Source organism: Nannobrachium achirus (assembly GCF_963921795.1).
Source record: "Nannobrachium achirus genome assembly, chromosome: 14".
Classification (NCBI taxonomy): Eukaryota; Metazoa; Chordata; class Actinopteri; order Myctophiformes; family Myctophidae; genus Nannobrachium; species Nannobrachium achirus.
The window spans coordinates 16,143,934-16,158,922 of NC_137821.1; the positions used below are offsets into that span (position 1 = coordinate 16,143,934).

Below are 14,989 nucleotides of genomic sequence, written 5' to 3' on the forward strand. Positions count from 1 at the left end.
AGAATTTGGTGAGACACCCCTGCTCCTGAGTCCTGCTGCCACAATGCTGGACCAACCAGAGAGGAGACACCTGATTCCCCACTGAACACTTCTTCAGTTGTTGACTGTTCTCACGTCTGCTCCCGTTCCCCTCCTCAGCAGGCTGTGTGTGCAGCACTGACGCGTGCCTTTGAACTGAGCTGACACCGAGAGAAAGGAAGGGAGGGCAGAGAGAGAGAGAGAGAGAGAGAGAGAGAGAGAGAGAGAGAGAGAGAGAGAGAGAGAGAGAGAGAGAGAGAGAGAGAGAGAGAGAGAGAGAGAGAGAGAGAGAGAGAGAGAGAGAGAGAGAGAGAGAGAGAGACAGAGAGAGAGAGAGAGAGAGAGAGAGAGAGAGAGAGAGAGAGAGAGAGAGAGAGAGCAGTCGTAGAGGGAACAGCATGTACCTGTTCTGTCCGGCATCAGTTCACCCAGACAGGTACATGCTGTCTCCTCTACGACTGCTCTCTCTCTCTCCCCATCTTTCTTTTTCTTTCTGGACACATTCACCAACGTCTTCTTCAATGACCCGGCCGTCTGTCCCTCCAGCCTGCGTTTCATAGTTCTTTACCTTGCTACTTTTGTGGATAGCAGCACCTCTTTCTTTTTCTTTTTAGACTGTTTTTCTTTTCTTTGTGTATAGACAGAATTCTTGTGTGTGTCAGTGAAGCCCATTTTCCTGTCTGTTGTCAACTATTTTCCATCCAATTCATTCATCCACACCTTTTTCTCATCTCTCTCTCTCTCTCTCTCTCTCTGCCTCTGTCTGTCTGTCTGTCTCTCTCTCTCTTTCTCTCGGTGCTATTCAAAAGGCACAGTGAGTCAAACACACGCCAGTCACTGCGGCAACCGCACAACCGAATCAAAGACTTGGAGAAAACAAAGACACAGGAGAGAAAGAGAGAGATCCCTTTTGTGGTGGCGTGATCAAGTGGTTGGAAGCGGCTCGTAAACTACAGTGAAAACACAGTGTTTGTTGCTGAAAGGATAATGTCACAACGCCTCAGTGTCACAGTCGCTCCAGAACAGGAAGTCTTTTAAATGCTGAACAGACTGGTGGAGAAACAACAAGCAGGCTGCACATCATACAAGTCTCCCCATAATAACCACATGAACCCCTAGCGTCCCTATTCTGGGGATTGCATATTAGGCGCGCATTCTGCAGCTATTTTGGTGTGCAGGGAAAAAACAAGGGGGACGAGTATAGACCCCTGGGGGACCCATATTCTAACTTTTTGTATTTGTTCGAAAACTACTTCAGGGGTCTTCCAACGTTTTCAGCTGAGAGAGAGATGAAGCAGGGACCCTCACTACATATTGTATAAAAGTGTGTTGCAGATGAAAAATGTTCATAGATTTCTTAGACAGCTTAGACTTGTTTGACAGCACTGTCGTCATGTTGGAGTAATGTGTATTTCAGACATTTAACCACCACTGTCAAATACTTAGTCTGCTCTTCTTTTCCCTCTACAAACCTCTTTGCCAAAAATAGCAGATCTACAAGCTTACAACGCCTCGCAGCGCGAGGCGTTGTAAGCTAATGTTCCAATCAGAATAGGGATGCTAGGGTTCAAATGGTTAATGTAAAAAACATGATCCTATCACACAAAGATTTGGCGGCCCCCCTGTAGTAACTCTGAGGACCCCCTAGGGGTCCCGGACCCCCTGTTGAAGACCCCTGCCCTACTTGATCACACTACAGCGTCACACGAAAGCATCAAAAGTAGCAGATCTACAAGCTCGAAGGGCAACGCGAAGCAACACGTTTTGAGCTTGTTGATCGGCTACTTTTATTTACTACTTTTGAATTTGAATCGTGGAAACTAACAGTTGTGGACACATGAGGTTTCCACCTGACAGAGTTTAAGTGGTAAAGGGACCGGCTAGACCGGCTCCAAGAGGAATTTTTTGTAAAATGATGCAGTACTAAATGCATGACAGACACTAGATGGAGAACTTCTATGATGACCATTATTTATTTGTCTGGCATTAAATAGACCCTTTTCCACTATACAGGGCCGAACCAGAACTTTCCAGAACCAAGAACTTTCAAGGACCCGTGAAGTTCCAGGACCAAGTTCTGCTTACGTTTTTCCATATAACCAGACCTAACCGGGAAGGTCTCAAAAAAGAGCAGCAGCGCTGCTGGCCACGCTCATAGGTTCCCAGAACTCAAGTTTAGTACTACCTAAAAAAGGTTCCCAGAACCTTGTCTGAAACCGGGAGAGTGTTTTCTGCTGGTGTTTCAGTCCGAGTGTATCAAAGGGTGCGTTCGGAAATGCGCACCGGGTGTGTGCTCAGTGTAGTGAGTGAGTGCCTAAACCCAACCCTAATCCTAACCCTAACCTCAGTAAAACTATGCCTAAACCCAACCCTAACCCTAACCTCAGTAAAACCATGCCTAAAACTAACCCTAACCCTAACCAGACCTGGTGCGCATTTCCGAACTCACCCTTTGATACACTCGGACTGAAACACCAGCAGAAAACACTCTCCCGTCTGAAACCAGGCTGTGTGCTATGGAAACAAAACCAGAATGAAAAAAAAAAAAAAAAAGGTTCAGGTTCTGGAAAGTTCTGGTTCTGCCTCGTAGTGGAAAAGGGACTGTTTTATGAGTTTTAAAATGACCCCAATTGAAACAAGACCAAAAGCTTTCTTGGGGTGTTAATCGTTTTAGTTTACCTTGTACCAGACAGTGAACTGTACTGTCATGAAACTGTACCTTTTCCTATGCAAACTTGTAATAAAGTCTTCAATCAATCAATCAACCATCACTGAACAATCATTGATTTTGGAACAATTGATTTTCAATTGGAGAGAAGATCATTTCTTTTTTTTATTAAAGAGCTTGTTACATGTAGAGACAGCACAGCTGCTTTTGACACACAGAGCAACATATAACAGGAGGAGGTTGATTAGTTAGAAGTTAAAATATGTCTGTACATATTAACATTTTTACTTTAATCTGTGTACAATGTCAGGCACTTTCATCGGCGGAAAACAAGCGATCACCTCAGAATCACATGGCCCCATGTGATCACATGTGTGTGTGAGACTCTCACTGCGAGTGAGGCAGTGAGATGAGACAGAGATAAGAAACTCTTGAGCTTGATTTATACACAGTTGTGTGTCTGTGTCGCACACCGAAAATAGTCAACATACAAGCTGCTGGCCTGCTATTTTTAAGTATAAACAAAGTATAAATTAAGCATTAGGAAATAGTCTTTCTTCAAATACAAAGTCACAGACCCATTGCTGGACCCAACATTTAAAAAAAGAGCCACAATCCGTTTCCAATTGACTGGGATTGACGTAATGTCTCAAGCTAGTGTCCAGAAGTTCTGTTACAAGAGATGTGTATCACTCCAGCAAACACAGGAGGGTCCCTTCGGCCCAAAGGCGCGCTCATTATTAATGTCAACAGTACATAAGTTCAAAGACATGATGTCTTGTTTCTATGGATAGAACCAGTGCTTTCTTTTGTCATCACGATGTCCCACAGCACAGGCTGGACTCACCCAGCAGCACAACTCATGGTTGGTTGAGGCTCCAGTTAAGTGCCCAGTCACTGAATAAGCATGGCAAGCATTCTAGACAAGACAAGCCAAGCCAATGCAGTCCTTCTAGCTTGTTAAAGTGCAGCCAGTAAGACTAGTCACTTTTTGGCAAAGCCGTGTGTGTGTGTGTGTGTGTGTGTGTGTGTGTGTGTGTGTGTGTGTGTGTGTGTGTGTGTGTGTGTGTGTGTGTGTGTGTGTGTGTGTGTGTGTGTGTGTGTGTGTGTGTGTGTGTGTGTGTGTGTGTGTGTGTGTGCGCGCGCGCGTGCGTGCGTGCGTGTGTGTCTGTGTGTTTGAGTGGCCAGCCAACCACACTGTGGCTTGGTATGGCAATTATGGGTTTGACCATACAAACATTCAAACTTTCTCTCTCACGCACATACACACACCCGCGCGCAACACACACACACACACACACACACACACACACACACACACACACACACACACACACAGAGGAGAGCAGGGTGGTCCAGGCCTCCACTCTATGTCCTAAAATGCTACACAGCAAGCCAATTATGGTATTTTCCTCACAATCTCGAGCTAATCCACTCAGGATGGACTTTTCTCCAAGCAATTAATTATTCCATTGTGTAGATGAAACGAGTCTGATCCAAAACCCCAGCGGAGGGAGAGAGAGAGAGAGAGAGAGAGTAGAGTGAAGGAGAGAAAACATCGACCAAACGTTTGCTTGTAGCTGAGTGAGTCCTTGGGTCCACCTGACACACTTCTCCCTTTTGCCTTGTGTGTGGTATCCACGGACTCCCAGGGGTCCTTAGGGGGTTACAGGGGGTCTCCAGCAAAATGAGCAACAGTTCAAACACTTTAACCCTATTATATTTCAAATAGCCTTGAAAATATTATTTTGAAAACGATTAAATAATAATAATAACTCTTCTCTTATGGGGGCCCCTGGCACAAAATATTTTCTGATGGGGGTCTGCGGCCAAATACATCAATTTGGGGTCCATGACATGAAAATGTTTCAGGACAACTGGCTTAATGCATCTGTCCTTCAATCGGCACAGCAGGAGTTATAAATTAATTCCTCTACTGAGCAGAGCAACAGCATCCCAGTGTGCGTAGACAAACGAGGAAGTTGTGCGTTGGATCGTTGTAATCCTCCGGAACAGCCGAGCAGAAATCCCATCGGTGGGTCAAACATTCCCCAAGTTGTCGTAGATGATGTCTGGCGATCTCAGCACAGGTTGGTTGTTAGTCTGCTGGTTGAACCATAGATTAGGAGGTGGGACCTTAATCTTGGACACTTTACTGTAGAGTTCCCTGCCTGCGTTACCATTGTTATTGTTTACGTTGCCCCCGGATCCCCCAGGTTTCACGGGTGGCGGTGGCAACAGATCCTTCCGCGGGAGAGCGCCCTTGCCGGGCTTGGGGGCCGTGGAGGGCTTGGGCCACCTCGGACCCGTCGGTGGGGCCGGGGCTCCGCTGCGATTTGCGGTGGCGTGGGGCGGGGAGTGCGCCCGGGGTTCAGAATGTGTGGGAGACGGCTTGGGCTGTGTGTGCGTGTGTGTGTACGGCTGAGTGTATTGTTTCCCAGCGGAAGGGATCGAGTAGCTACTCCCTTCCTGTCCAGAGGCGAGCGCCACCTCTCCTGGTCTTCTCCAGCCCTCGGGGCGGGCTTCGTCGTAGATGCTCATCGCCAGTGGGGGGGCTCTCGGTTTGGCGCAGCCCTCCGGCTCGTCGTAAATGTGTTCTACTACGTCCGAAGAGGGTGGCGACGAGGCCCCTTCGGCTTGACCCCCTGGGGGACGTCGGTTACTGTTGTCCAGGCCCAGGGAACCGGTCATCTGGCTCAGGTCAAAGTTCACCTGGTCGTACAGGTAAGAATACACCTGGTCCGCCGACTGCCTTCGTGGGATATTGTTGCCTGCTCCCAAGCCCTCTTCTCCCACGGGCCTGAGGCGGGGAGTCGGCATCGTGCCGGACAGGTTGCTGCCCGGCTGGTTTTGGTTCTTGATACTGTCTACAGGGTCCGAATAGAGGCTGTCGGCACTTGGCGGAGGCAAGCGGACCGAGTCGGCCGGTTCTGAATACACACCAGACTGTTCTTCCACTGGAAATTTACCCACCCCCGCAGCGCCGTGCCTGGGAGACCTAGGAGGTGTGAGCTCTCCTCCCAAGACCCCCATCATGGACGGCGGATCTGGTAAGCTCCTCCCTTTGTGTAATCCTTGCCCCCTCGCTCCTCCTCCCCCACCTCCCCCGTCCCCTCCCTCTCTCCTCCCTATTATTCCGTCTGCAGAGCCTGGCTTGCTCCCTCCCGAGTCCCCGTCCGGCTCCCGGCAGCTGCTGATGCTGTTGCCCTCGGCGACCACGCCGGCCATGCTACGCAGGTACTGCAGCGAGGGGGGGCAGTCGGGGTCGAAGGTGACGGGACAGCTGAGGTGACGCTCCTCCGCCTGCACCTTCTGCGACTTGATGGCCTGCTCCACCAGCTGGAAGATCTCGTTGCCCTGCTTGGTCTCGAAGGTGAAGTTGCCGGGACCCGAGTCGCAGCGGCGGCCCGCCTCGAAGGAGAACATCACCTGGGGAGAGACAGCGAGGAGGGGAGATACAGAGAGGAGGGTTAGAGTTCCAATTAACTAGCGTGCATTAGTCAGATACACAGTATATAGAGGTGGGCATTAGAATGGATTGGTTAGCAGTGCTTTGTGTGACAAGTGGACATAACTGTCCCCTCGCTCAGAACAATACCCTAACCCCTTACCATCACCCCTGCCTAATGTTAACCATCCTTACAATGCTTAACCTTAAAGGAGTAGTTCACCCCAGTACTCATGCCATGGATACTTGAGTTCAATAATATTTGTTTGTATTTGTCGCATTCCTAAGATTATAGTACATTTACCCACATTGAATCCGGATGGGGACCCAAATGCATTTGGGTCACCCTCCGGAATCAATGGGGGTACATTTATTGTAATCAAATTATTTATTGTCTTAGGAATGCGACAAAAAAATAATAATTTCATTGAACTCAACTCTCCATGGCGTGAGTAATCAATAGAAAAAAAGTAATTTTAAGGGTGAACTACTCCTTTAACTAAAATTAATGAATGAAGACATTTTATTACCGTCTAGTTAGTTATCATCCTAGTAAGTGTCCTAGGAAAGACTTACTATCCATTTCTTAGTCATTTCCCAACTATATTTGTATTTACCTGATAATTAGGGGACTACAAAGTAAAAGATTACCAATCATGCAATAGTTTTATGGGCAATACAAAAATGCATGAAATTGCATGTAACGTGATCTTCAGAAATGCAGCGTTGTGTGTTTCATGATGTGTGAAAGGAGTGGGTGTGCACACAGTGCTGTGCACTGTGAGTATATGTTGAATAGCACAAGAGTAGTCATTGTATTTACAGTAGGGCTGTCACGACATTCTAGTTCATTTTAACCAGCTGTTTTTACGCAGACGACTGGAAACGATTCTAACTAATAATTATGACATAGGCCTATGCATTGGACATGCTATCAGTGGTGTAAAGTAACTAAGTACATTTACTCAAGTCCTGTACTTAAGTACAATTTTTAGGTATTTATACTTTACTGAAGTATTTCCAATTGTCAATAATTATTAGTCAAATTTTACTACACAACAATTATTTGAAAACTTGAGTTACTATTTACTTTGTAGATTTTGATTATTATTACAAAACATAATTAATCACTTCACTACGGAAAACTTGAAATTAAATGGGACCTTCTGCATAATTAAGAGTACTTTTACTTTTGATACTTTAAGTGATTTTGATGCCAGTACTTGGTACTTTAAGTAAACTCTGAATACCGAACTTGTAATTGACTATTTCTACAATAGGCTAATGATACTTTTACTTAAAGCTATACTGTGTAAGTTGCTCAACTAGTGGTCAGTAGCTGTATATCACACCACCGCGTCCGCCTGCATCTCGCCGAGATCTATCTTTAGAGGGGTCCCTGGTTCCTGTGCGTTCAGGCATTCCGGAGAAACGGACTCCTTCACCCGAGTATGCTGTTGTTATGTTGAGGCAAGCTACTTCCTGAGAAGTCAGCAAGATGCGCTGTGATTGGCCGGCAGTGTATAACCCTCGCTGTGATTGGCCGGTAGTGTATGATGACGTAATTTTGCCGCGAAATCCAGGCCCCGGCCAGAATCATAGAAAACATATTTACAGAAGGCTTTAGGGGCTGAAATTCACGGAGTGGGTGTTCTAAAATTTAGCGATTTAATAGTTAGATGAAATTTGAGATTTGTTTAATTAAAAAAGTTGCATAGTATCTATACTATAATTTTGCGAATGTCTGTCTGTCTGAGTGAGTGTCTGTCTGTCTGTCTGTCTGTCTGTCTGTCTGAGTGTCTGTCACAGCGTTTCTCCTCAGTGGCTGGAGCAATTGATCTGAAATCACATCACCATTAGCATATGAACACACCTGACATAACTGTGAAGCCCGTTTGTCACTTTCACAAATCATATGCTGTATATTAGCATTTTTATGGTGTAACTACTATCTATTCTGCATCTAGCATGAGGCATATCTATTCTGCATCTAGCATGGGGCAACATGTTGCCCACAGCCCTCCTCTGAAAAAAAAGAAAAAAAAAAAGAAAAGAAAGCTATTTTTGAGTGAGGACCAATTATATGAACATAGGTTGAAAAGTGGTGGAGTACCCCTTTAAGTACAAAATGTACTTATTCCATCACTGCATGCTATAACGCCGGCTATGGCTATCGTTTCTAGCATTTTATCACTAACAACAGGAAAGCAGATATGAGGTAGGTAGGTAGGTGCCGTGTGTGTGTGTGTGTGTGTGTGTGTGTGTGTGTGTGTGTGTGTGTGTGTGTGTGTGTGTGTGCGTGTGTGTGTGTGTGTGTGTGTCTTATGTGTGCACACACCCTGTCCCGTCCGTATCTGCGGAGCAGCTTGTAGGGCCAGACCAGAACGTTCCTCTTGGTCTTGGCTTCCTTCAGGACCAGGGAGTCTCTCTCTGCTTTCAGCCAGTAACTACCTGACAGGCTGCAGCGCTCCGACGCCTCGGTGCGCTGGACGCTCACCCAGAACTCATTCACTGCAGGAGAGAGAGCAGAGTTATAGCCAACTAGGGATGGGACGATAAGCGATATTATCGTTTATCGTGATAACAAACACTCACGATAATCGTATCGTGGAGAACTGGAGATTTAATTTATCGTGATATCGTCCTCCCTCATGCTCTGTGACCTTTTATTTGCCGAGCTGCATATCTGGAAAATGTTCCGCCCCAGTATAATGGATTTTGATTATCGCGATAATAGCGTAAATCGTGATTTATTCTGTCACAATGACATTTTCATTTCGTCCCATCACTATAGCCAACAACTTCACAAGGCTGACATGAAATGTCATTTACAGCTTGGCTATTTTTGTGTGTCTGTCGGTATTCCGAGCAGGCGCACTAGGGTTTTAAATGCACTGCTTCACTGTTCTACTGTGGTTCTTGGGGCTTGGTTCAGAGTATTGGTTCCATGTATGGAACCCACATGTTCATGTTCTGCATCTAAGCAAGCATTTATTAATAATGACTGTGTCGCTATTCATTAGCCCACTTATTACATGGCTACTTAATAAAAATCATTAACTTGATAAATGAATATGGTTGCTATAATCCAACAAGTTATGCTGTAAATTATGTTAGTGCAGTGCATGCTGTGTATATATATATATTGTTCCACGTGCCCCCTTTTGAGCACCTGCCCCTCTCTAATGGTCTCTGCGCAGCTCTGATGTGCACCACATCCCTGCTTGTGGTGGTTTGACATTTAAGCCTAGTTTAGACCATAATGTGTTACAAGCACGCAGAGTTGAAACTTACAACCACTTGCAACAGAATCCGAAAAACTGTGGTGTGCAACATTCAAAAAATGTACAGCCCAGGCAGCCCACATTAAGGTGTTGATCATCGGAGATGATTTACATTTTACACAGTATCCATAGCACATCAACCTATATTATATTTTATACTCTTGCTTACACAAATAGTTAATAACTATGCGTGCTCTCCTTTCCTTTCTCTATTTATCTTTCTCACACATGCGCACACGCATTGAGATGGCAGCTGTCTGTAGATTTGATATGCCAGATGTGAATGCAACTCAACTAGAGGGAAAGGTACAGTCAGCGTGTATTTATGACCCCCAATCAAACTGTCTTTAAGCTGTAAATACAGTACCTGCTCACTGACAGATCACAAATTGTTCCTAGCTCAAGATTATTCACCAAACATAATACTGACTGCTATTTGCCCTATGCACTTTGGTTGCTGACATATACATCCTTTAGCATGAATGTACTGTACTGTAATGTTTGTTGCTATTTATTCATCAATTTATAAGTCTATATTTTGTTTGTTGGCTGACATATACATATGCATATACGTACATGATATGTTAGTTTATGGTAATTCACTACAAACTAGAAGCAGTGCTCTTCCGAGCACAGGTCTCCACCAGGCCGTGCGTCCTGGTGGTGCTACTGTATAATAGGCCAATGTAAAAAGGGTGGCATATGTTCTTCACCTTAGATCTTTCATGGCAATCTGATGCTGCATGCATGATTTGAAGCATTGTGTTCCAAAAATGAGTTTTGCTAAAGTCTACCTGCTGGTGGCGCTATAACAGGCCAATGTGAAAAAGGTAGCATTTGTTCCTTGACCTAGTGGGAATATGTGTGGCAAATTTCACGGTAATCGCAAGCTGCGTTGATGATTTGAGGCATTTTGTTCAAAAACGGAGCAATCCTGCAAGCTTTGGAAGCCAATATTAGCCAATCAGGATGGAATATGAAATACAGACGGATCGGACTTGATCAAATGACTATAGAGATACTGTGTACCAATTTGCGTGATTTTTGGATAAAATCTCAAGGAGTAATATCCAAAAATGTGTTTTACATAAGTCGGCCCAAAGGTGGCGCTATAAAAGGCTGATGTGAAAAATGCAGGGTAAAGGTTTATCCTTAGCCTCTAGGGAGTGCGCTTACAAAGTTTGAAACTGATCGGTGGAGTTATAGGTAAAACCACAAATCGGCCTGTTATAGCGCCACCATGAGGCTGATTAAAAAAGATTTAAGTGGTATTTCTTCCTCGGCCTAGTGGGAACGTGTGTGCGTGATTTCATGATAATTGCACTTTGCGTTTGTGATTTGAGGCATTTTGTCCAAAACGGCTCAATCCTACAAACTTTGGAAGCCAATCTTAGCCAATCAGGATGGAATATGCAAAATCGGACAGATCCTTGTCGATCACATGACTGTTGAGATACTGCCTACCGATTTGTAGGATTTTTGGACAAAATCTGTAAGAGTAGTGCACAGAAATGTGTTTTGCGAACATCGGCCACTAGGTGGCGCTAGAAAAGGCCCATTTGAAAGATTTAGGGCAGAGGTTCTAGATTGGCATCCAGGGAATGTGTGTGCTCACTTTGGCAGCGACCGGGCCAACGGCGACTGAGATTAGCTGCACACAAACTGCGAGGACGCACGCACGGACGGACGGACACACGGACGGACACACGGACGGACGGAGGGGAAAACATACTCTCCCCCATGCCTTCGGCTGGTGGAGACAACAAATGTCTGTATATTGCTGTTTATTTTGCACACTTATTAGGTTGACTGACATGTTATTGCTTATTACTGCTACTTTTTATACTTCTGTGTGATGTGATTTTATACTTCTGTGTAATGTGATCAAGTAAGGCAGTGGTTCTCAAAGTGGATTCCATGGACTCTGTGGGTTCTAAATTGACCATTACAAGTCTGTAACTCTGACAGTGTACACCAGTGTTCCTCAATTAGGGCCGAATTATGTCCTGGGTACCAAGCCGAGGGCCACAACATTGCAGGAGGCGACGGTGGCGTTCCCGCTACTCCAGCGACAGTTCAGATATCGTCGTTGTCAGGTGAAAATCTTGTAGGCCTGTGTCCAAAGCCGTTCGTTTTGCATTTATCGTTTAAAAAATATATTTTAACTAGTGAAAACAGGTGCGAGGCGTTGTGTGCTTGTAGATCGGCTGTTTTCACTACTTTTGTGCGACGGCCTTGTATGATTTGCGAAAGAACTTACAAATTTGGAGATACGAGATTTCCACCCAACAATGACGATATACTAGTGTTGTTGCTGCTCTTATACCACCATTATTACTGGGGTTGGTGTGGGCCAGACAGTAGCCCGCGGGCCGCCTATTGGGGAACCCTGGTGTACACGGTCAGAGTTAAGGGGAGACCTTGACATTTGAAAGTTTGAGAACAACTGAAGTAAGGCATTGCTTTACTGGGGGAAAAAAAAACCACAAACAGAATATGGAGATAAGAGGCGTCTTACCCTCCTCTCTGGAGTAGTAGATGAGATTCTCAGACATCTGAAGGTCCTGAGGCCCTCCGTTACAATCTGGAGTCTTACTACCCCCACCTCCCTGTGCACACGCACACGCATGCACGCACGCACGCACGCACGCACGCACGCACGCACGCACGCACACACACACACACACACACACACACACACACACACACACACACACACACACACCATATTAGACAACGGGTTAACAGGTCGATTCATAGGCGTTTAGATTTGTATGTGTTAAAGTATGTGTTGTAATTATTACAAATTTAAATAACCCACCGGCGTCTATACAGATCCATCTAAGAAAAAATGAATATTGTGTAAAAGTTTAACTTCTTCTGTAATATAATAAAAAAAAAAAAAAAAAAAAACTTTCATATATTCTAGATTCGTTCATGCATGCAGTGACATATTCAAAACCTTTTTTTGTTTTTAATTTCGATTTTTTTATGGCATACAGCTCATGAAAATCAAAAATCCATATCTCAAAATATTAGAATATTACACGCAGGTGGCAAGAAAGAAAGAACAAGTGTGGATGTATTTTTTTTTTTACCAGCTTACAAAGCTGGTCTACAAATCATCAGCCACCTTAGCCGCCACAGTATGCCATTTCGTCATTTTCTCCTGCATTTTTACCAAATATGGGGCCATTAGCCTTTAGCCATTCCCGGTGACGTCACCACCTCAGAAAGCGCAAGCTGGTATAAAAGGACTGTGTCATTTCTTGTTTGTCTGGCAATGCCAGAATAGGACATATGAGGATGCCAGGGAGGACATTCTAGTAGGCCTAATGTTCTTGAGTTTATCACAGATGGCATAATATAAGTCTCCTTAAGCCCCTATCAGAGTCCAGGGTGAAGAGCTATTCACCGCAGATTTTAGGTGTAAAGCTATCCACCTAAAGTGAGAAAACAAGTGGAGGCCATCATAGGCAGTCACGGTGAAGTCCTATCACTGTGACTGACTGGTCTAGATCGACCAATCAGCGAACGGGGTGATGGGCCGATCTGTCTGAAAGTAAAAACAGAGAGATGTGTCGGGACTCGCGGTGGAAAGCTCTTCACCACGAGTAATGACGTAATGTTGTAGTTTTATGACTTAAAAAGACTACACCGCGCTGGATAGCTTTTCACAGCGGTGCCTACTCTGATAGGAGCTTTACACCTCCCTAACTGTCCACCTCTCCTCTCCAGCAGCTATGGCCTCAGCCAGTGGTGTCATGATGTCTGAGGATCACTTCCTCTGTTCAATCTGTTTGGATGTTTTTACTGAGCCTGTAACTATTCCATGTGGACACAACTTCTGCAAGATCTGCATCACCAAATACTGGGACAACAATGTCACCTGTAACTGTCCCTTGTGTAAAAACCCTTATGGTCAGAGACCAGCTCTCTGCGTCAATACTATGATCTCTGAGATGGCTTCCCTGTACAAGCGATCACCTGATGGAAGACCTTCCATCAGTAACAGTTCCCACCAAGACACAGTCGGTCCAGGGGAGGTTCCCTGTGACATCTGTCCTGATGATGCTAAGCGCAAGGCCCTGAAGTCCTGCCTGGTCTGTCTGGCCTCGTTCTGTGAAACCCACCTGGAGCCCCATCGCAGAGTCGCAACCTGCAAGAACCACAAACTGATTGACCCTGTGGCGAACCTGGAGGCAAGGATGTGTAAGAACCACGGCAAGTTGCTGGAGATCTTCTGCAGAAGTGACCAGGAATGCATTTGTGTCACGTGTCTGAAGACCGAACATAAGGCTCATGACACCGTCCTACTAGAGGAGGAGTATAAATTTAGGCGAATTAAGCTCAGTATGATCAATAATATCACACAGCAGATGATATGGCAACGACAGTGGAGAGTTCATGAGCTCAAACAGTTATTAAATAGGAACTATGTGGAGGTAGCAAAAGAAAAAGGAGACGCCAATCAGGTGTTCAGTGCTCTAGTAGCAGCTGTTCAAAGCAACCAGGTTACGCTCATTGAGGAGATAGATGAGAGGTGGAGAACAGCCTGGGAGCAAGCTCAAAGCTTCATCAAACAACTGGAGAAGGACATCGCTGTGCTTCAGAGGAAAAGTACAGAGCTGGAGCTGTCTTCACACGCTGAGGACCAACACCATCTCCTTCAGACATTCCTGTCAATGTCCAGTATTCCACAAGTCCTCGATTTGAGTATGTTCAAAGCCCAAGGTTTTCAGAGTCTGAAGACTGTGTGGACAGCCATCGCTCAGCTGGAAGACATGCTACATGACAACATGGAGGTGGTTCCAAAAGCCAGGCTGAAGACGGCCCAACAACGCTATGCACTAGATCAGGGGTCTTCCAACGTTTTCAGGCCAAGGACCCCTTAGTTGAGAGAGAGATGAAGCAGGGACCCCCACAACCTGTTAATAGATTCCATATAGTTCCATCGTTTGACAGCACAATCATCAGTGTATTTTGGATTCATGTCAATTTGTGTTTGATATTTAACCACTTGAGCCGTCATTACCGAATAAAATTGACCTTTTACTCTGAACTGCTCTTTTTCCCCTCTACACCAAACCTCTTTGCCGAAAATAGCCGATCTACAAGCTCACAACGCCTCGCGCTGCGAGGCGTTGTGAGCTTGTAGATCTGCTATTTTTGGCTACAGTTCTCAGAACATGGATACTATGGTTCAAGTTGTTAATGTAAAAAGGACTTGAAGATTTGGAGGACCCCCTGTAGTAACTCTGAGGACCCCCTAGGGGTCCCCGACCCCCTGTTGAAGTCCGGTCTCATCCTCTCTGAGGATGGAAAACAAGTATGGGCCAGACCTGTAGCATCCAGGACCACCGACCTGTTTGAAGAACGCTGTGTATTGAGTAAAAAATGGCTTCTGCTCATCCAAGATCTATTATGAGGTTCAAGTTACAGGAAACACTGAGTGGAAAATAGGAGTGATTGGAGAGAAAGTATACTCCTTCAGAGTATACTGGGTGCTGCAGCTGGAAAAGGAAGGAAACTACTCATGCCACAAAAATCAAAGAGAGATCTACCCCCACA

At 45.4% G+C, this 14,989-nt stretch overlaps 1 protein-coding gene across 1 annotated transcript in view; it reads right to left on the minus strand.

Moving 5' to 3' along the window:
* Window positions 1-4,726: 4,726 nt before the first annotated feature.
* Window positions 4,727-14,989, minus strand: part of LOC308297839 (uncharacterized protein) — a gene marked incomplete at both ends in the record, with an annotated part of 29,416 nt that continues 19,153 nt past the window's right edge. Inside the window, 3 exons of the mRNA XM_080741406.1 lie at window positions 4,727-6,115; window positions 8,473-8,645; window positions 11,937-12,027. Of these exons, the coding sequence (XP_080597532.1) occupies window positions 4,727-6,115; window positions 8,473-8,645; window positions 11,937-12,027 (1,653 nt within the window). The remainder of the gene's footprint in view (window positions 6,116-8,472; window positions 8,646-11,936; window positions 12,028-14,989) is intronic.